The 21,643-nt window shown below is 37.2% G+C and overlaps 1 protein-coding gene across 1 annotated transcript; it reads left to right on the top strand.

Moving 5' to 3' along the window:
- The first annotated feature begins 4,223 nt into the window (after positions 1-4,223).
- LOC145692630 (protein C3orf33 homolog) lies at positions 4,224-20,666 on the top strand. Its single transcript, XM_081767965.1, has 4 exons — positions 4,224-4,429; positions 7,917-7,976; positions 14,812-15,120; positions 19,850-20,666. Exons 1-4 carry the CDS (start codon positions 4,331-4,333, stop codon positions 20,108-20,110), a joined length of 729 nt encoding a protein of 242 aa, XP_081624091.1. The 5' UTR covers positions 4,224-4,330; the 3' UTR covers positions 20,111-20,666.
- The last annotated feature ends 977 nt before the right edge of the window (positions 20,667-21,643 follow it).

Below are 21,643 nucleotides of genomic sequence, written 5' to 3'. Positions count from 1 at the left end.
ATCCATCGCGCTGACACATTTCTGAATCCCAAGTATTCATGCACAATGGTTCCACTGAGCCTACAGAGATGTGCATGATGTCTGCTAACTGATGCATCGAGATTCGTCTGTCTGCTATAATCGTATGCACAGCATCAATGTTTTGTGGGGTGCATGCTGCTGTTGGAGTACCAGCACCATGGGCCTGTTGGCAGCTTTCCTTGTCGCAACGGAAGTAGCAGCATCAGTTCTTTACCACCTGGTGCAAAGGAGACCCATCATCCAACACACTGATCATATCCTCATGAATCTCCTTTGGACTTAACCCCTTTTTCTGGAGGTACTTGATGGCTGCTCGTTGTTCGGTTTTCTCCATTTTTCAGGCTAGGTGCCACCTCTCACACCTGAAAAGACAAAAAAGAATATTAATATAGCAGCTATGGTTCTGAAATTTAGCATATAGGCATCTAAGACATTAGGCTACAATATCCCTCATCAGCCATCCCAGCTCAAGTATTTTAAATATGCTGGGGACAATAATTATTGAACCCCCTCGTATTATGGCCATATACACTGAGAAAAATCCATTCTCCGGAAGCGTTATATTGTACAAATATACGGAATCCTCTTGCTTACTACAGAAATCAGTATGGAGCCAGAGATGGAGTGGGTCAAGTTTTCTGAGTGGGTCAGTGGGTCGTGGGTCAACAGCATGTGACCCACTGTGACCCACCACCCACCGTGACCAACTGCGACCCACCACCTACCATGACCCACTGTGACCCACCACCCACCATGACCCACTGCGACCCACCGACTCAGTAGATCTACCGACCCTCTCTGCTCACTGCATTGTAGAGAGTATCTTCTGAAGACTGGTAAATTTGTCTCCGTCTTACTTTCAAGACCCTCATTTCCCTTTCTTTTCCACTTGTTTCTGTCTACTTACCTGAGGTGAATATATCTAACCAAGTGAAAAAAAGAACTTCAAGCACTTTCGGATATTAATATTTTAATAGTAATAATAGCAATAGGACTTACACTACAACTTGGCTTTCGAGACCTGTGGGTTTTCAGAGCTAACTACTGGAAAAAATACATTTTTGAATCACTGTAATATATAAATTATTTATAAAAAATTGAATGTAACTATGTGTGCCTGATCATCACGGTCAAATTGCAAAGTCAAATGAAATTACTTTTGGTATAAAGTTAGGCCTTAATCCAAATTGGGATGTTATATTGATTTTATTATATTGCATAATATCCTAAGGAGGTAGTGAGGATCCGAATTTTTGCGAAAAATAAATGAGTATCTCTCAAGCCGTTAAACTTACGGAGCTGAAATTCAGTGTATTAACTCTTTATTGAAAATAAACAGAACGTGTCCAGCATTTTTAAAAATTCTCCTTTATGTGGGGGGGGGGGCACTTTCTACATATGGAAAATTGGTAGTGAGTTGGTTTGTATAAATAATCGAAACCATCGATGTTAATTAAGAAAAAAAATCAGAAACAAAAAATACAGTGGTTTGCTTCATATATCCATTGCTTTCTGTTATAATAATTGCTGAACTTATGTTTATTATATGGAGCGCTCACAGCACAGGGCAATCAACCCATAAAGTTGTGAGAAAAATAGGCATAAAATTTGTACTGTAAGCTTAATTACACGGAAATTTGAAGTTTGGATTGTATGCATAATTGTATGGAAAATTTTACACTTTTTTCCCTTTTATGTTGGTCTACTTACTTTGATTTGGAACTTTGAAATTTCATCCTTTTTTCCACTGAAAAGTATTGATAATTCAACAAGGAAATAATTATACTATGATAATTTAAATGAAATTCATCGTAATTTGGCAGATGGCAAACAGCAGTGTGGTAATTGAAGTTGAAGAAGGAGGGAAATTCCCATTCACCTCTCAATACTTTCCAGAAACCTCGTTCGCTTTCGTTTTCTAGACGAGGGAGGGAACTTGGTAATGGTATCAAACCTTCATGTGTAATTACAAAAATTAAATTTATAAACAAATAAGAAATCATCAGTTTATCAGGCTTTAATTGATAATTTATTCACAAGATTCCCTATCGAAGGCGTGGTAAATGAAGTTTCTGTTCTACATGGGTCGACATTGCCAACTGACATGGTCGATATGAAAAAAATGTTGTATGGTGATAGAGAGATGATACTTCTTGTTGAGTATTTCAAACCTGACCAAGAAAAATCGTTATCAGACTTAAGTCTAACAAGTAGATTGTCGATGAGAAGTTGCAGAAATCGGGTAGAAGTATTATCAATTTGCACGACAGAGTATGAACGGGGATTTCCCCTTATGAATTTACAGATGACTGATATTAGAAATATACTAAGTGCTCAACCATTGTCTAACTTGTTGTTCATCAATGTTAATGGCCCACCGCTAGACAAGCTCAAAGTAGACGAGCTAGTTATTTCTTGGCTGAAGGATGGACATCATGCCACTGCGGGATGATTTACCGCCATAAAGTTACCCAGAGGAAATAAATCCGATTTCAGATTTGTTTTAAGGTGGGAAATTACGAGTTACGGAAAATGTATACTTGTAGTACTAACGTCTTATTTGTGTTATTCAACTTTGTACCTACTTTTTAGTAAGTCTCTTCTTTGCTTTAGGTAAACTACTTTGGAATAAATATTCATAATAATTGCAATTATGCATGTTTGTAACTTACATTTAACGTGGTGTTTTAGTGATTACACAAATTACAATTATGAGCATACTTTATGGAGATGCTCTCACATAGGGTACCCGAGCACCTTTATACCATATGAAAAACTGATTTTTCAAGTCTTGTAAGAAAAATACTGTGAACTGGGAAACTATAACCTTTTCCATATTGTACAGGGGTATTTTCCTGCGAATAGAAGTTTCTTGTGGAATGCGTTCAGAAATTAACACTTGCAAGAATACTCTCTTAGTACAAGTATATTTTAGGCACACACTAATTTCCCCCCACCTCGAACTGTTTCAATTTCCTCACTGACAAACACTTTACATAAAGGTCAGATCCAGTGTTATTGTAACAGAGCGGTGCTTGAGCGATTGACTATAAATTCAAACTCCGATTAGTAACAATTTCACAGTCTTGTTTTATTACAAGTGTAAACTCTTTAGTCAGTACAGAAGAGGCCGTGGATCGCGTTCAGATTTGATGACGATAGATTTTGGTGAGTCAGAGTAGGTCAAAGTGGATGAGAGTGGTTCATGGTGGGTCACCGTGGGTGGTGGGTCAGAGTGGGTCATGGTGGGTGGTGGGTCAGTGGGTCGTGGGTCAAGTTTTCATTGACCCACGCCAACTCTGTATGGAGCATGCTACATACGCACTGTCCTTAGTTGTTACATCATGCCGTTGCAGGATGCCTGACATCTAACAATTTTCCGTATATCACATGCATATACTTATGTTACATTCCTCAGCTATATGTTATATACGTCCACTTGTATGTGAGATCCTGACCGTCTATATTGTTTCATATGGAAAGTACGGTTCATATGTAGATGGAACACTTTTTCGGAAAGTATTATAAAACATACGTTTCCAGTTACATGTCTGCTGTACGTTAATTCCAAAAACTACAGGAATTACGCATGTAATCTAGCTTTTTAAGTACGCCACCTACATTTTTCTTCAGTGTATGATAAAATATAAAACTAGAAACAAATCAATCAGCGAGTTTGTGTGCAAATAGTACATTATAATAAAATGTTAAAATGTAAATAATTGCTCCTTATTCTTGCTCATTTCACGACCGAAGGAGAATAATAGAATGTAAGAAGAATATAAGGTAAGTATACTGACATTTGTAAAAAAAATAAATAAAAATAAAAAAATAAAATAAAACCGGTGCAGATACGACGGATGGGAATTCCAAGCTGGTTACCCACCGTCACTAACGGGTGTCCGGAGTCCGTCGTACAGGGTCCTAGAACCTTCCCTGAAAGAGATCAAAAGAAAGAGATGTAGGGAAAGTCTTACTGACACTTTTGAAAATATGGCAAATATTCGTTAAATGGTGCTGAATGGGTAGAATAGTACCAACTTTTTCACAAAAGGGGCTGAAAATGCCAGCGTGGTACCAACGGGCCGATGAATGAAAAAAAGGGCTGAATTTGGTACAATTGTACCAAGTGTGACAACAGTGCCTCAGTAAATTGGCGATATGTCTTATTTAAGGCAGTGGTTACTTTCTTTGGTTCTTCTCGGCGAGTGTAGAAGAAGAAGAAGTAGTGAAAAGATGGGATGGGTTATGAAGCAGGTGATGGTGGTAATACGTACTGAAAAATAATAAAAGTATCAAATATTTGAAAATGGAGAGTAATCGACATGAGAAAACGAACATGGAAAATGAAGAAAGTCTGGTTAATTTGATATCTGTATTTGTGGATGAAAATCTTCGTGCTGTGCAGGTAATTCATGTAAATTTATATTGTAAGATCAAGTAGATTCCGATTAATTACAAAAGGTAATTGTGTAGCACACATATCACCCAATTGTAGCGTAAATAGGTTGCACGATTTCAGATGCAGGTGAAGGATGTGAGTGCCATTTTTGCAAGTTTTACTGAAAATATATGAATTCACAAAGTAAGAATGTTACAGATAAAGGATTTGGATTCGAAGATTTTAAAACTACGGAGAAGTTAATAATTTCCGAATTATATTGTAATGTGCAAGGGACTTTTTTTTTTATGCAGGTAGCCTAATCATAACGAAAGTAGAGTAGTGCTTAACGCTGGTGTGGCTATTGTAGTACATGTTAAGATTCCTTATCGTTGTGATACGTATATGTGTTGTCAATACCTTATTATGAAAAAGTGGTAACATGACATGTTGGGGCATACTTTTAGAATTGAGGGGTCAGAACATTTTACGGTAAGAGTTCACTTTGTGCCTACTATACGGATCCATAGTGTAATAGTGGTAGTAGTAGAAGTAGTGCCGGTAATAGTACTTGGAATGGGTTACAAGTCCCGCAGGGGTTGATTGGGTTTTGTTTTTGTTAAGTTTCTTTCATGTTTAACAGTGACTTTTGGCTCGGACTAACAGTCACTGGTCGGCACAGAGCAAACTCTTGTCCATGTTGCTTAAAATTCGTACATTCTTGCTATATTTCTGGACTTTAGACGGTTTAGGTTAGGTTAGAATTTCTGGGTTTGAGTGGTCAGAATGCTTTGCTTAAAATTCGTACTTTTCATATTTTTCTGTTTTTGATGGTTTAGGCTAGATTAGGTTATGTTAATTTAGGTCAGTAGTTAGTAAGGTCCATGTTCCGTTAAGGGGGTCCAAAACTACACTGGACCCCCCTACGCTAATCTAACCTAACCTAACCTAATAGAACCTAATATAACGTTATATTATGTAATCAAACGAAAATCAATATAAAGAAGTGGTGTCAAAGACACTGGACCCCCTTAACGGAACATTGACCGTTAGTAATTATGCTTACGTAACATCAACTCGCTTCTCCTGTAAACATGGTGTCAGGGTTGGCTGGTTTAAACCAAGGTGGTTTAAACAGCTGGTTAAAAAAAAAAACTGGTTTAAACCAAAAAACGAATAATGTTCGTAAAAGTGTAAGTTGTTTGTAAAATCTTGATGAATACACATTTGTGGGTTATCACGTTTCACTTCCGTATATTATTCGTATTATATCCAGACCTAAATTCCCCATTCATTACTCAAAAAGATTATACTACAAAAGCAACTTTTTTTTTATAAGTTTATATATGTTTATTTTGTGATTTTTTTGCAGTTGTTTTTATTGTTATGTAATTGCAATCAAGGAAAAATTCTAAATATTGTTTCGTTTCAATGTTTACTATTGATAAGATACATCGAAATGCAGTGCTTTTTGTGTGTGTGTGTGTGTGTGTGTGAGGGGGTCATACAGATCTCACGAGAGGCATTTAGTGAAATGAGAAGAATCTTTGGTATCTATTTATGTATAAATGAGTCTGAGCCAAAGTGGACTCAAATAATTCGTATCTTTATTCATTTTTCTTTCTGATATGCAGATTAAGTCGGTGTATTTCTTTAATTTGGACCAATAAAAGTCGTTGTTAACTAACTTGAACTAAATTAGTTCTTCTGTACTCCGTAACTCGAGAAGCAGTTTTTATTCCGCTTTAAGCTTATGTGACCCCTTCCAGCGTAACCAGGTTGTTGCATAATAACATCAAGGCGAAGCAAACTTATTTCTGTCCATATATGATATGAATATATTGGAGAAAATATCTGTTTCACTACCATGTAGTGGGCGGAGAAGGCTACTAGGTCAATTTTCTAGAGCACACACCAACCACTCAGTGCGCAACATAAGAAAAATTTTAAAAACTCAGATTTTCCCAAACTTTACCAAAAGTTAGGAAAAGACGATCTGTGTAAAGGGGTGCTACAGAGTGTAAATGATTGTCCTTTGAGAAATCTTAGCCAGTTATGGCATGATTACCATTTGAGACGTTTTTAAAGCTGTGACCAAAGTAATTTCACATCAAGGAAACAAGAAGTTTAGAATTTGCTGAAGAATGAAAGAGTAGGAATACTAACAAATGTAGGGGCACGGTGTCTAGGTGACAGAGCGCTCATCTTTGGTGGGAAGGGTCCCTGGAAACATCATGCCCGTACGTTTTCTGTAAACTATCGTTCCTCCCACATTTTCAGTCCATTTCCTTTCATAATCATTCATCTCTTCTAGCTTTAAGGATAACCAGAAGACATAAAACTGAAAACTGAGTCTAATATAACCTACAGTTAATAAAATAAGCGCTCTTTCGTTTTTGCATGTATCCATCCATCAGCTCCCACGATACGCTGTAACAATTGTGTTTAAATATCAGTGTCGTGTTTCAGCTTGTAAAGGGACTCCCTTCCTGAAGCTAATCCTTTTACATTTCTCCAAGCACGAAGGAGAAGGTGCGCATTGTCAATGGAAACAGGAACGGAATTTCCCATCAGCGTCGTCGAAACGAGGAAAAAAACTCCTTGTAAAAAAGCTCCCTCCTTAGAAAGGTTCTTTATTTTTAAAGTCCAAGATTTTCTTAAATGCTTTTAGCTATGAAGAAGAAAATGCGCATACTCTAACAAAAGTAACTAACTAGCTCTATGGCCTATGAAACCCGGAGGTCAATGCCGCGTTCACAAAAGATCTCCATCGATTTCTGTCCTTAGCCAACTGGATCCAGTTTCTACTTTGTATTCCTATTTCTAAGAGATCCATCTTAATATTGTCCTCCCATCTGTTCCTAGGTCTTCCTAATGGTCATTTTCCGATTGGATTACCAGTTAGAACTTTAAAAACGTTCCATTCTACCTACATGATCTGCCCATCTGAGCTTCCCAGACTTGATGACGCTAACAAAACAGTATATGAATTACCATTGGTGTCGTATCTGAGAGACTTTTTGAGGAAAATATAACCTTCTGTCACATGGTTGATCGTTGCATTTTGCACTAACTCCGTTACTAAACTTTTTTTTTTGGTCCCAAATGATGTCTTAGTATTTGAAAAAAGTACTTCCTAATTACGAATAAAATAAACAAAATTTAAAGATTTATTAGGTGACCCAATTCAATCGAAAGATGGCGTTTCAACAATGGACCGTATACTTACGTGCAAAGGTGGCTAATTTTCCTTGTTAGCTACGTGGAATGCGCCTTCGTATTTGACACCATTACATTTTGTTCAGTATGTTATAGGTGTTCTGGGAAGATTATAATGTAAGTATAAAGATTTTTTAATGTCTGTAATAAGAACTTATGTAGTTAGTTGACTTCTGAAAATGTGTTGAAGCTAATAGTGTGATATTGAATATTATTGTAATATGTTAACTATATATATATTACAAAAAAAAAAAAAGTTATTTTGGATACTAGGATTTTTTCCTTTTAATTTCAGATAGGTGCCTATGCAGTCGGTGTACTTGGATGTATTCTAGTCGTGAGAAATATTAGACCTGTAAGTAGTCCGTTTTGATAGAATTAGTATTTATTAGACAATTTATTAAATAAAAATTCTTAATCGTAATTGACCTGATAGTGGGCAGCATCCATAAAAGTATTTGGTCTAGGAATTAATTCGTGCGGTTGGTACGCACACATTGAAGCTGTAGTACAAACACAAAATACATAAATACTTTAAGAAAAATATTGTCCATCGCTAGCCACCACTTTCGCCCATCTGTCAGGCAATGTACGGATTCCGTGGCGAAAGAAGTCCTCATCCTTGGAAGCGATCCAGTCAGAGACCCATGTTTCGATATCTTCTGAAGAAGTAAACCGCTGTCCAATCAAATCGTTGTTCATGCAATCGAACAAGTAGTAGTCCGAAGGAGCAACGTCTGGTGAATACGGCGGGTGGGGTAAAACTTCCCATCCGACATTTTCTAAATAGGTTTTGACCGGTTTTGCGACATGTGGGCGAGCGTTATCATGTTGAACAATAAGTTTATCATGTCTGTTCTCCCATTCTGGTCGTGTTCTGGCCAGAGCTTGCTTCAAACGCATTAATTGTCGTCGATAACGTTCTCCATTCATAGTTTCACCCGGTTGCAGCAGCTCATAGTACACCACACCTTTCATATCCCACCATATGCACAGCATAACCTTTGCACAGTGAATATCTCGTTTTGGTTGTGATGGACCTGGTTCACCTGGTTTCACCCAGGCCTTTTTTCGTTTAGGGTTCTCGTAATGGATCCACTTCTCATCACCCGTAATAATTCGATGCAGAAACCCCTTTCTGCTCTGTCGTTGAAGCAGCAATTCGCAAATGGTTTTTCGTCTTTCAACGTCTCTGTCTTTCAATTCATGTGGAACCCAATGTGACATCTTTTGAATCATTCCCATGGCTTTCAAGCGTTTGGAGACTGTTGTTTGATCAACGCCTAATGCTGCTGCAAGTTGTTCCTGCGTTTGACACGAATCCTGCTCGAGCAATGCTGTCAATTCTTCGTCTTGAAATTTTTTTGGCTGTCCAGCTCGCTCTTGGTCTGCCAAGCCGAAATCACCACTTCTAAACCGTGCAAACCACTTCTGACACGTTCGCTCAGCTAGAGCATGGTCACCATACACTTCCACCAAAATACGATGACTTTCAGTCGCACTTTTCTGCATGTTAAAGTAATGCAGCAGGACACCCCACAAAAACACTTTATCAGGCACAAATTGCGCCATGTTCACTTAACTACAAACTGGTGTTGTTGACGCTTTAATCCACTGCCCTATACTACGAACGATACGCGATGACAGGGGTTTGCAACACATGTGTGGATACACGGAACTGTGGGACGCGCCGTTCGTTGCGCCATCTCTTGTCCACCCGCACGAATTAATTCCTAGACCAAATAGCTCTGCCACATAATACCAAAGACGATCAAATAATTGTGTGTAATTCTTTCAATAATTCTGGGTGACGCAGGTGTGGTGCCCGATGCACAGTTATTTACCATTTCTTGTAACATCAGGTGAGTCAGTGTTTGCATTTTTCTGTTGTTGTGTCCGATATCCAGTAATTACCATGCCAGACTAGTTTTAAGTGGGCCACCTTGTATATCAAGAACTTAACCATATTTGTTTAATTTCGGAGAACAACTAACATGCCAGGCTACTTTTATGTGGGCCACCTTGTATATCAAGAACTTAACCATGTTTTTTACACTTATGTTTAATTTCTGTGAACAATTACCATGCCAGGCTACTTTTATGTGAGCCACCCTATATATCAAGAGCTTAACCATGTTTGTCTACGCTACTATTTACTTTCTGTGAAATTTTCGAATGATGACTATGGTATACGAAAAGGTAAAACAACATATAAAAATAATAGAAGCTATTAGAAGTACGTCATGTTAGTATGTCTATGAATTGAGTAGTAGTAAATGTGTATTTCGGAATTAAGTAATTCTTATTGCTTAATAAGAGGGAACCATCATGTATGCATGGTCTGTATGTATCTAAACAATGTAACTAATCTCACTCTCTTTTTTTCTCTAGCCATGTGATTTCGAGGTTTATTTATTTTTGCAATAAAACCTATTTTAAAATCTCGAAATCATTTCTATGTTATTTATTAACTTCTTCTCACGTAACTGTGTATTGTCATTCTCATGCTGCTGGACAAAGCCGACGGGAAAGTTATTTTTTTTTAATTCGTAACGGACTCCTTTATTATGGTGCGTATATTATGTATTGTCATACCCACGAATTTGTCTTCGTATTGCTAGCAAATTTGATACACATAATTGCTTATAGATTCTATAAGAGGTACGTTGTAATATATAGCAATGTGTTTGTCTTTGCACCCGTGGTACTTTTCGTTTTAATTTGTGTTGATAGTTTGATTCGTGCACGAGTCGTGGTCGCAACCATTTCTTACCGTTTTTCAGATTGGAACTCCTATAATTTCATCATGAACGGCTTTTTTCTTCTTCCTCTTTTCTTTTTACTGTCCTGTAAACAGCTCAAAGAATTCCGGGACCAAACTGCCTAGGTACTTTTCGCAGAACACTTCTTACACTATTCCGAATTACTATCATTCCACTAGCAGTATGAAGAATCAAGCTCTTTGGTAACTTTCTGAATCAAAAGATCCAATATATTGCAATCAAAAAATTTCTTGTTAAGTTATATCTGGAGAACTACATATAGTGTAGCCAAACCCAAACTATCACTTAATATGATGTGCTTATTCCGTAGATAAAGCGAAAACTCGATTTAGGGACCGTTCAAAAATGTTGTCCCCTGATCCAAAAACTTATTGTTGGCCAAGATCGCAATCTTTTGATCCATTTTGTGGAATCATTTCTAAAATTCTTGTAAGATTAGTTCATAATGTTTGTTAACTAACGTACTTTTGACACTTTTTATTTTTTATTTTATTATTTCTTTTTTTTTTTCGTATTTTTCTAGTATGCTTTTACTCATATGTCCATATTGAAACTTAATATATTTACAGCTTCATACACAACCAGGGGTTCGTAAAATACTTTTTATTTAGGTCAGTTATTTCCTGTACTTTCCATTAGCCCAAGGAGGACACCCATCGATTAAAAGAAATTGTCCTTTAAATACATTAAATAGATTAAAAATCCTTGAGTTTAACGTCCTACGTTTATGTCCTTTAGGCTAATGGAGACGACGATTAAAGCAAGTCAATGATGATGGAATAATTGATGGAATGAGAAAGTGGGAGGAAACGAGAAAACTCACGAGCACGATATTGTCCATCACCAGTTACTTGGCCGGGATCGAACCAGGGGACTCCATGCACCAGAGGTAAGCGTTCTACCACTGAGCCACCCCCTAGCTAATAACAGAGACAAAGGAAATTTAAACTAAGGTTGGGATACTAACACTCCCCAATAATATACTCTGGATATTCTAAAACAATTTTTATATTTGTAGTCTAGAAAATTTAGCAAATAGGATTGTAATGTATATAAGGAAATTGGAGCATTCTGTTTCTAGTCAGCAGATAAAAGGAAAATTTTTACAAACTTTTTATTATTTTCTTTCAAGACGACTTACGTAACTGTAGAACTCAGCTGATTCCTCGTTCGATGTCTGGCGCGATGTACTGACTGGCCACCAGTTCGATATTTAGATGGCACCCAATATCTCTTCGCTAGTATAATTTCGGCTTACTAGGAATATAAAAATCTATTTAGGATTTCCAGAGTACATTAATGGTGAATGTTGATTAATCTCAACGAAATGTGTCAGATGGTATCTGTGTTATTAATATTAATAGTTGATTTTATGACTAACTCAGCTGCATATACTTTGGTAGTCTGTTGTATATTTCTTCTGATTTGACAACATTAATAGAAATTGCATTTAAAAAGCGCAACTGAAAACCAATACAAGATTTAAAACTTCCCGTGAAACGTGTGAAGACTGGTTTCCTACTGGTCAGTGAAGTCAGGGAAAAAGACTGGAAATCAGGAAAAGTCAGGGAAATTTTATAAAATATGTTTTTCTAACATTAATTGTCACCAATTTCAGCTTAGTCAACCATTAATGATCACAGTATGGAACGTTGCTCAGATTTTTATGGATGGTAAGTGGAATGTACCTATGAGCAATTTATTATTATTTGTCTTTATAGAATAAATGTTCTCATATATAAATATTCACCGTTATTTATTCATTATTTATATGTCAACGTCGTCCGATACCTGTCATGAAAATCAGGGAATTTCCTGCCAAAGGTGACGGAGAAGCCAGGAAAATAGAATTCTCCAGATCAGTAGGAACACTGGAAGAGTCAATTTCTTCGACAATTAATTTCGAGAATTTTGCTATTGTTTCGATCTCGTCGTATGAAGTGTCAAATGGACTATACTAACAAATAATTCTCAATATGTTCAGCTTAAAAATATTTATATGAACTGCACTACCTAATTCTTATGTGTCGACAGGTTTAACAGACAAGTATTCATATCTAACATTTACTAGTGGAAGTTAATCTCTAGAAAACACTTAACTTAAATGACGTATTTACATAAGAAACCGTTTCACGTTCTTGGTCATGTGGTTTATGCATGATTTATAGGGTGTCTATCGGTCAGGAAATCAGAAAACGGTCAAGAAAGTCACTTTTTTTTTAAACAAATATAAGTACAGACTGGAAAATTTCGTTCTATATAACGTCAAAGTTCACCACCGAAAATGTCTGTGGTCGGCTTTAGACGCTACCAAATCGCAAACAAAGGACGCTTCTATCGCATGGATGAAAATTCGGTCTAATTTGCACCCAAATTCGCTCTTGAGAATGTTACAAAATTTTATGGTTTGGTAAAGAAAAGGTCACGAAAATTCATTTTGGGATTTTAGTGGACACCCTGATTTAGCTCACCACCTCTCCGATCCAATTTCGTAAAATCCTTTGATAAAGATTTCAAGTTCTTTTCTCAATAATGTGACCCCTCGAAAGACAGAGTAGCAGTTGTGGGTTTTAAACATACAAACGGTAAATAAAGAAACGAAAACTACTATGCAAACCACATATTTATTGCGCATTTCCAGATTCTATGTAGGCAAGACGAAGTTTACTAACATCAAGATAGAAACTGATCCTGCGTAACGTAGTAGCTAACGCTCTCTGCTTTGGTGCGAGCAGTCCCAGAAGCTTTCTTCGGGCCAACCATCCTGAGTGAGGTGTATCCTAGGTTTTCCTCATTCTCACCAATCAAATGCCGGAATTGTACTCATCTAATGGTCCAGGCTGCTTCCTTCCTTTGCAGTTCCCCGGACAGTGTGATCGCTGGGGGACGTCATCCATCATATGGCCATAAAAAGCCCAAAAATCTAATTCCTAGTTCTAATCAAGGTATAAAGAATAATTGAAAACATTAGCAGGTGGAATTAGTAGTACAAAAATCTTAGAAATGACAGACTATATTTAACACAAGCCAAGTATCTAACATTTATTGATCCGGCTGTACCTGTGAATCTAAAATATACAGTGGCGGATCCATATATTTAAACACGATCGATTACATTTAATGCGTAATTCATCTTAAACCAATATTCCGATCCATTGATTCGTATTACATATTTAGCTATCATTATCATCATATTACATCCATAATCCTTATTGACAATCTCTTCTGTCCACCGATTTATCCGCTAGGTTTTAGGACTGTTGGCAGATACGAACTAAGAGTGATGAAAAGCAAGTTAGGCGTAAGCGTTTCCGTTAGGCTTCAGTGGATTCAATTTCAAATAGCCGATGTCAAATACCACAGTATAACGTTATTTTACTGTATCTCTTCCGTCATTAACCCTATAACTATTTATCTAGTCATGCAATGTTTACTCGAGGGATTTGGTAAAAGTTGCCTCAGTATACCGTGGAACAAGAAAACTGAACTTACATATTCAGATTCATTTTTGCTTAGTAATTTCAGGGTAGATAGTACAACTTATTTTGATTGTACAATATTTTGATTATACAATATTACAACTTATTTTGATTATACGTCTGTAAAATAGTTTAGTAGAATAAATGTCCAATCCTCAGCTGATTAAAAGCTGGTATTAATTAATTACCTTTTAATTTCCCCTTTTAGGATATCATTATTTCGTAAATTTTTGCACAGTGTTACAATACTTTCAAGCAAGAAGAGAATTGATGCGAAATAAGTACAAACGGACTCCAGAAATTCCTTATTCCACCATATTGGGACTAAATAATAGATGCATTAATTTAAACGTTAAATTACGTATACTATTTTGATGATTCAAGAGACATATTGTAAGGACTGAGAAATGGCTCGTTATAGTTATGTAACGAGTTATTGTAATGGCTCGTTATAGTTATGTAATGGCTCGTTATAGTTATGTAACGGCTCGTTATAGTTATGTAATGGCTCGTTATAGTTATGTAACGAGTTATTGTAATGGCTCGTTATAGCTATGTAACGAGTTATTGTAATGGCTCGTTATGGTTATGTAACGAGTTATTGTAATGGCTCGTTATAGTTATGTAATAATATTAAAATCACTCACATTCTCACTGTACGTACGTTTTATCCCGTCTGGACATATTATGTATTACGTCATATCGGACGAAAATATAATATCACTGTTAGCTCTACTGGAAAACAACCTCTCGACAAGCAAAAGATCCAGATTCAAATCCAACTCAGTCCAGCAACAAGATTTTCCTGTTCTTCTATTAGATTAATTTATTTAATTGTAAAAACAAATATGTCTTACTGAATAAAACAGTTATTAAGAGTTTGATGTAACGAGTTGTTTTCCAGTTGTTAATGTGTTGTTCGATATAGTTGCAGAAATTCTCTTCGGTGAAAGATGTCCCTCATGAATACGTCCATAGGCACAAAGCGCTACGGGGGAAAGTGGTGCGAACCCAAGTGAAGGAGAACGATGCTTTACTGTTCGTTGATCATGAACCACGGATCAAAGTGAAAGTGTTGAACCTCTTCCAGACTGAGCCTTTGCCCATCCATATCCTTGGAATCAACGCCACCCCCAACGCTTACTATTGGTTGCATCACACAGTTGAAGGGAAGAATGTGACGTTTAGGTTGATGAAGAAAAACCCAGAGCACTTGTCCTGTATTGTGGAGTACCAGGTAGGCCAACTAGATTGTTTATTCAGATTATTACGAAAGGTACTCAATACTCAAAAGTTAGGTACTTTGAAACTAAACAATGAGAAGAATTACATGTATTCTTTCATTGAACACTCATTTCAACATCGTATGGTATTCAATTTGTGGAATATTTTTGGCAAACTTTAAAAATATTGGTTGTTTTCGATAATTTCTATTAATATAATAAAACTCCGAAGGATGACTCAAAAGCTATGAGAACGAGATTTCAATTCAACCTTCCCCAATATGTGCATTGAAATTCCTTATTTTCGTTGCCTATCTGTAGTCACACTTAGACTGTTATTGCGAGGGTAAGTCAGAAATATCCACACTTTCGCTCTCTCTCTTTATATTGTGCGCACTGCTTCTGCCATCGCATGTTACAAGTTTATATCGTTATGATACTGCTGTGAGAGTTTGCTGTTAATTGTTCTATTTTCCGTTCTTTTGTTGCAGCGACAACATGACAGTGTGCACCAAGAAAGAACAGAGAGGACAGTGATCCAAATTATCTGGTCTCATGGTGTATTAGGGTCTGAAGTAATGCTTACAGCACAATGCGAGAATAGCGCTTTATCGCGTAGAAGTGTGCATAAGCAGGTCTTAAAAGTTTCGAAATAGCCGTAGAAACGTTAAAGACTACAAGGAAGCGAGGGAGGCGCGGTGGCTCAGTGGTAGAGCGTCCACCTCCGGTGCTTGGGGTCCCTGGTTCGATCTCAGCTCCCGCCGTGTGGACTTTGTGGTGAACAAACACCGTACTCGTGGGTTTTCCCGGGGTTCTCCCGTTTCCTCCCATTTTCGTCATTCCATCATTTCATTCATCTCTCATCATCACCATCTCCTTTAGCCTAACCGGCATAACCGTGGGACATAAAACTTAAAGATTTCATTTTTTATACTACGAGGAAGCAAGACACCCACGAACATGCTCTCGAAATGTGGTTTTGACTAAGTGATGACTGACCACCAATGATTTTGCATGTGCTTTGCAGATCATTTATGGTTCTGCATACGAAATCACCTACGATATATTGGTTTTCATAAAGTCTAAGCGAGATTAGTGTCAGAATCGGATTGCCACTATCTGTGCTTCTTGGTGGACGCTGCCAGCGAAGGTTCCCTGTTGTCTGTGCAGCAGAAGAAAGAAAACTGGAATAATTAAGACCAAATTCATAACATTACTAGTACCGTGAAATACCTGGTATTTATTTCAGCGGGTAAATACCCGGTTATTTCCCTAAAATGGGTATTTTGGTTTAAATTATCAATATTTGGATTTCTTCCTTCCCTATTTGTATCAAGAGGAGCATTAAATAACAATAACAATAATAATAATAACAATAATAAATAATGATAATAGATACATTTTCTCAAAAGTAATTTAAGATGGAATTTTATATATATTAATTAAGTTACATAGTATTATTGATTATCTAGCTATCTGCATTTTTTCCATCAACTATACATCCTCTTTATCATCCCTATCCGAAAGCAGCAGGTCATTTTACCCCCTATAAATTCTTGGGTAAGTGTACTCCTGACTGCGTTGAATTGTTCTAGCTGTTCGTTAGAATTACAACAAAGGCGAAACGAACATTTGGGTTAATGCAGTTTTCTCTGTGTTGATATTTAGACCCTACATTTGGTTTTAAAAGAATAAGATTGTTTTTTCGTTTCTGAACAAATACAATCCCCATCATGTTTATCTACTACGAATCAGTGTTGCCAGATTGGGGTACAAGTAGTGGATTGGGCTATTTTTTAAGTGCCTTCGCTACCAAAATTTCAAATTGGGCGACATCCTATTTTTGAGGTACTTTTAATTATCTACAGCCTATAACTTTAAAGAGTGTGTTATTTTCTTATTTGAAATTACAAATTATTAACAACTACTGTTCATTTCTATGGGGCTATTTAAAGCACGAGGTATACAAGAACAATTCTCGAACTATTCAAGACTTGGAAACGAACATTCGCAGTGCCATTGAGAACATTAACACTTCTAATCTTCGTAAAGTTACTGCCAACCTGGTGAAACGTGTGAACCAGTGTTTCAATCAAAACAGGGGACACTCCCAGCATCCGTTGTAGAGCTGGTAACTCATTTCTGATAGTAGCAGTGTTGCCGGGTGCATGTAAGTAAACGTTTTATCATGATAATTTCAAAGTTCGTTTTTCATTGTTTTCAGGAATTGCATAATGTAGACAGATCCTTAACACACCTTTTGATGCACTGAAACATCAGCAAAGTTGCCAATTCAGACTGTTAATTTATGAAAACTACGATTTCCCTAGTTCCCCCTTACAGAGGCCTCATCCGATTAGCTATCGGTGGAAATGAAAAATTCTTTTTTCTGCTCCATAGTTTCCAAGCCACTCCAACTAAACAAACTGAAAATTAACGACAGTACATCCACACGTATGATGAATCAATTTACATGTTTTGCAAAAAAATTGATTTACACCTTCGGTTATATCTGGCAACACTGTGTAGTTCCTAGTGTACTTCAATCGTTGCTTCCTAGTTTAAAAATATATGCATGAACAAGGCTTAATTTTGGTATAACCATTATAACGTGTATCACTTACGGTTCAAAAGTTCTACTATCCCAAACTCCGGGTTGCATTGTATATTGGACACCCTGTAGTTTTTATTATATTGGTCATTTTTGACTCGTATTCTATTGCAATGTTGTAGGTGTACTAGGAACTGTGATTTGAAGGTAAATGTATTCATTCTTTCATATTTGAAGGGTAAGGGGAAAAAACAAGGAATGTGGATGTGTGAGCTTTTCGTATCTGTTGGTGACTCTTGGTACTATTTGACTGTATGTTCCATGCATGCGTAAATGTAGAAATAACCATGTAAAAAGGGGCAAAAAATTTGACTAACCCTATTCATTTTGTACGTGGTTTGAATATTAAAACGACGTTTTCTCGAAAACCCAGTTTTGTGGCATTCCTTCTTTTTCCCTTACCCTTCAATTGTTAATGTACTGAAATTATAAGTTGGAAATTTATTCAATAAATTAATAAATATGAATGAACAAATACACTTTACGGTTCGTTAATATACAATATTTTATTTCAGTCATTTATTAAAAGTACTAACAAGATACATAAAAATTAGGGAGTTCCTGTTTCAGGATTTTATATTTGGTCTAGGAATTAATTCGTGCGGTTGGTACGCACACATTGAAGCTGTAGTACAAACACAAAATACATAAATACCTTAAGAAAAATATTGTCCATCGCTAGCCACCACTTTCGCCTATCTGTCAGGCAATGTACGGATTCTGTGGCGAAAGAAGTCCTCATCCTTGGAAGCGATCCAGTCAGAGACCCATGTTTCGATATCTTCTGAAGAAGTAAACCGCTGTCCAATCAAATCGTTCATGCAATCGAACAAGTAGTAGTCCGAAGGAGCAACGTCTGGTGAATACGGCGGGTGGGGTAAAACTTCCCATCCGACATTTTCTAAATAGGTTCTGACCGGTTTTGCGACATGTGGGCGAGCGTTATCATGTTGAACAATAAGTTTATCATGTCTGTTCTCCCATTCTGGTCGTGTTCTGGCCAGAGCTTGCTTCAAACGCATTAATTGTCGTCGATAACGTTCTCCATTCATAGTTTCACCCGGTTGCAGCAGCTCATAGTACACCACACCTTTCATATTCCACCATATGCACGGCATAACCTTTGCACAGTGAATATCTCGTTTTGGTTGTGATGGACCTGGTTCACCTGGTTTCACCCAGGCCTTTTTTCGTTTAGGGTTCTCGTAATGGATCCACTTCTCATCACCCGTAATAATTCGATGCAGAAACCCCTTTCTGCTCTGTCGTTGAAGCAGCAATTCGCAAATGGTTTTTCGTCTTTCAACGTCTCTGTCTTTCAATTCATGTGGAACCCAATGTGACATCTTTTGAATCATTCCCATGGCTTTCAAGCGTTTGGAGACTGTTGTTTGATCAACGCCTAATGCTGCTGCAAGTTGTTCCTGCGTTTGACACGAATCCTGCTCGAGCAATGCTGTCAATTCTTCGTCTTGAAATTTTTTTGGCTGTCCAGCTCGCTCTTGGTCTGCCAAGCCGAAATCACCACTTCTAAACCGTGCAAACCACTTCTGACACGTTCGCTCAGCTAGAGCATGGTCACCATACACTTCCACCAAAATACGATGACTTTCAGTCGCACTTTTCTGCATGTTAAAGTAATGCAGCAGGACACCCCGCAAAAACACTTTATCAGGCACAAATTGCGCCATGTTCACTTAACTACAAACTGGTGTTGTTGACGCTTTAATCCACTGCCCTATACTACGAACGATACGCGATGACAGGGGTTTGCAACACATGTGTGGATACACGGAACTGTGGGACGCTTCGTTCGTTGCGCCATCTCTTGTCCACCCGCACGAATTAATTCCTAGACCAAATATATATAATATTTGGAATGGAATCCTTGATTGTATTAGGCAGAAAACACCAGAAAGAAAACTCAAATATAGCTTTCACGACAGAATAATATTGTGGAAGTGGTTGAGTGATTCTCTACCTAGGTATATAGATTCGCTTGACTACTGATGTTATTCCGTAGACAATATTTAGTATGTCATTTTATAGTTAAGATATACTAATCATTCCTTGTATAATCATTGTTGTTAGTTGCATACTTGTAATGATTCTTCTGTCTTTCCTGCTTTCAGAATTCGAAACGACGAAACATTGCGGACGAATTGTTGTCGATCGGATTTGCATCTGTGTCGCCGTGGGACTACGACTTGGGTGCCGACCGCACCTACTTAAACTACTACCGCCGTTTGTTGGCGGTGGAAGGAAAGGCTGAGAAACGTGGTCTTGGGATATGGTTGGGCGGCGGAAGCAGATTGTATAAATTTGGTTACAGCCTGCTTTCCATGTTCAAAAGGTATTTTACTGTTAGTCGCTCCAAGAATGTTGTTACTTGATTCCAACGCCAGTGCAAATAGTTTGTAGAATGTACATAAAGAAAGACTTTTCTGTAAAAAGTGGATATTGTACAAAATAGAAGGGAGGAATACAGTCTGTAGCTAAATACATGGTAGAAAGCTAATTGCGATTCAACATGCTCGTTTGTACTTATTATTAACATCTTGGATCATTATTAATGTGTCCAGAGTAATGAAAGAAAAGAATTGGCTGGAGTTTGATACGAGATTTGCTAGAAAAAATATGTGATTGATATCTAATAAAGAGCGGGTTGTGAAGTGTCAAAAGTTAAAAATCATTTGAGTAGAAAATTGTGAGAAAATAATGAAAGTTCTGTATATACAAATTGTTTGCCATATATAAACACAATGAGACAACTCATTCATAATTGAAACTAATTTGTTTGTAAATGCAGGTTCAGCTATATATTTAAAACCAGCCAAAGCAACCCTCATTAAGAGGGAAAAAAAGTGTCTTCGTTGGTGCCTATTTTTGTAACAATTATATTCTTTTTTTGTTGTTGTATTAATAAACTGTTGTTAGAAATTGAAACAATTGACTTTTCATTCTGAAAGGAAGAATCACCAAAAAAGAAAGGGAACTTTGTACAGAGTGATTCCACAGAGACTGTATAAGTGTTATTACAACTTACAAGACTTACGTACAGCTGTGTAGAGTACTTGGAAGCACTTCCCCTTGTCATTAACTCAGTGTTATTCGGTCTTCTAATAATATAGTAATCTGTGGTACTATGTCAATATATAACTTGAGGTTACAGAAAGCAGTTCTTGCAGAATGGAATACAACAAAACAGTTTATCACTGTTGGTGAGAAATTCACGGAACTGTCTTCTTGTTTACCTCAACCGTAGGTTGGTGGCCAACATTGAAATTTTAAAACTTCTCTCTCCCTTGGGAGAGCTGTTTGATCGTAACTGCATCTAGATATTCTATCCTTGGTCTTTCTCGTTTCCCCTCTGCCTTTCCCTCTATCAACACTGTGATCCAATCGGAGTGCCGAATAAGATGGCCAAGCATGTTGTTTCTTCTTTTTTCCATTATCTTCATGATCTGTCGTCCTTCATTAATTTCCTTTCGTACGTCTTCATTCCTCTTCCTTTCGGTCCATGATATGCGCAACATTCTGTACCAACACTACATTTCAGATGCTTCCAGCTTAGATGTTTCAGCTTTTCTCAATGTCCACGTCTCTGATCCGTAAGTCGCCACGCTCCATACCAAGGTCTTAATAAATCGTTTACGACCTCCAACGACACACTTCTTAATGTTAGAAATCCTCTTTTCCTATTGAATGCTTGTTTAGCCTGCGCTATTCTGGAACTTACATCTTTTTCACTTCTTCCATCCGAGGATATTAGACTTCCCAAATAGGGGAACATGTTAACGTCTTCGATTTTCTCTCCCTCTAGCCACACGTTGCTCCTTCCTGTCCTGCTCTTTTCACTTTATCATTTTGGTTTTCTTATTTATCTTCATTTTATTTATTTATTTATTTATTTTATTTTTTTTCCC

Source organism: Thermobia domestica, chromosome 8 (genome assembly GCF_964235325.1).
Source record: "Thermobia domestica chromosome 8, izTheDome1.hap1.1, whole genome shotgun sequence".
Taxonomy (NCBI): domain Eukaryota; kingdom Metazoa; phylum Arthropoda; class Insecta; order Zygentoma; family Lepismatidae; genus Thermobia; species Thermobia domestica.
Note: the sequence above shows the minus strand (reverse complement) of the source record. Positions and strands in the feature narration are given on the sequence as shown.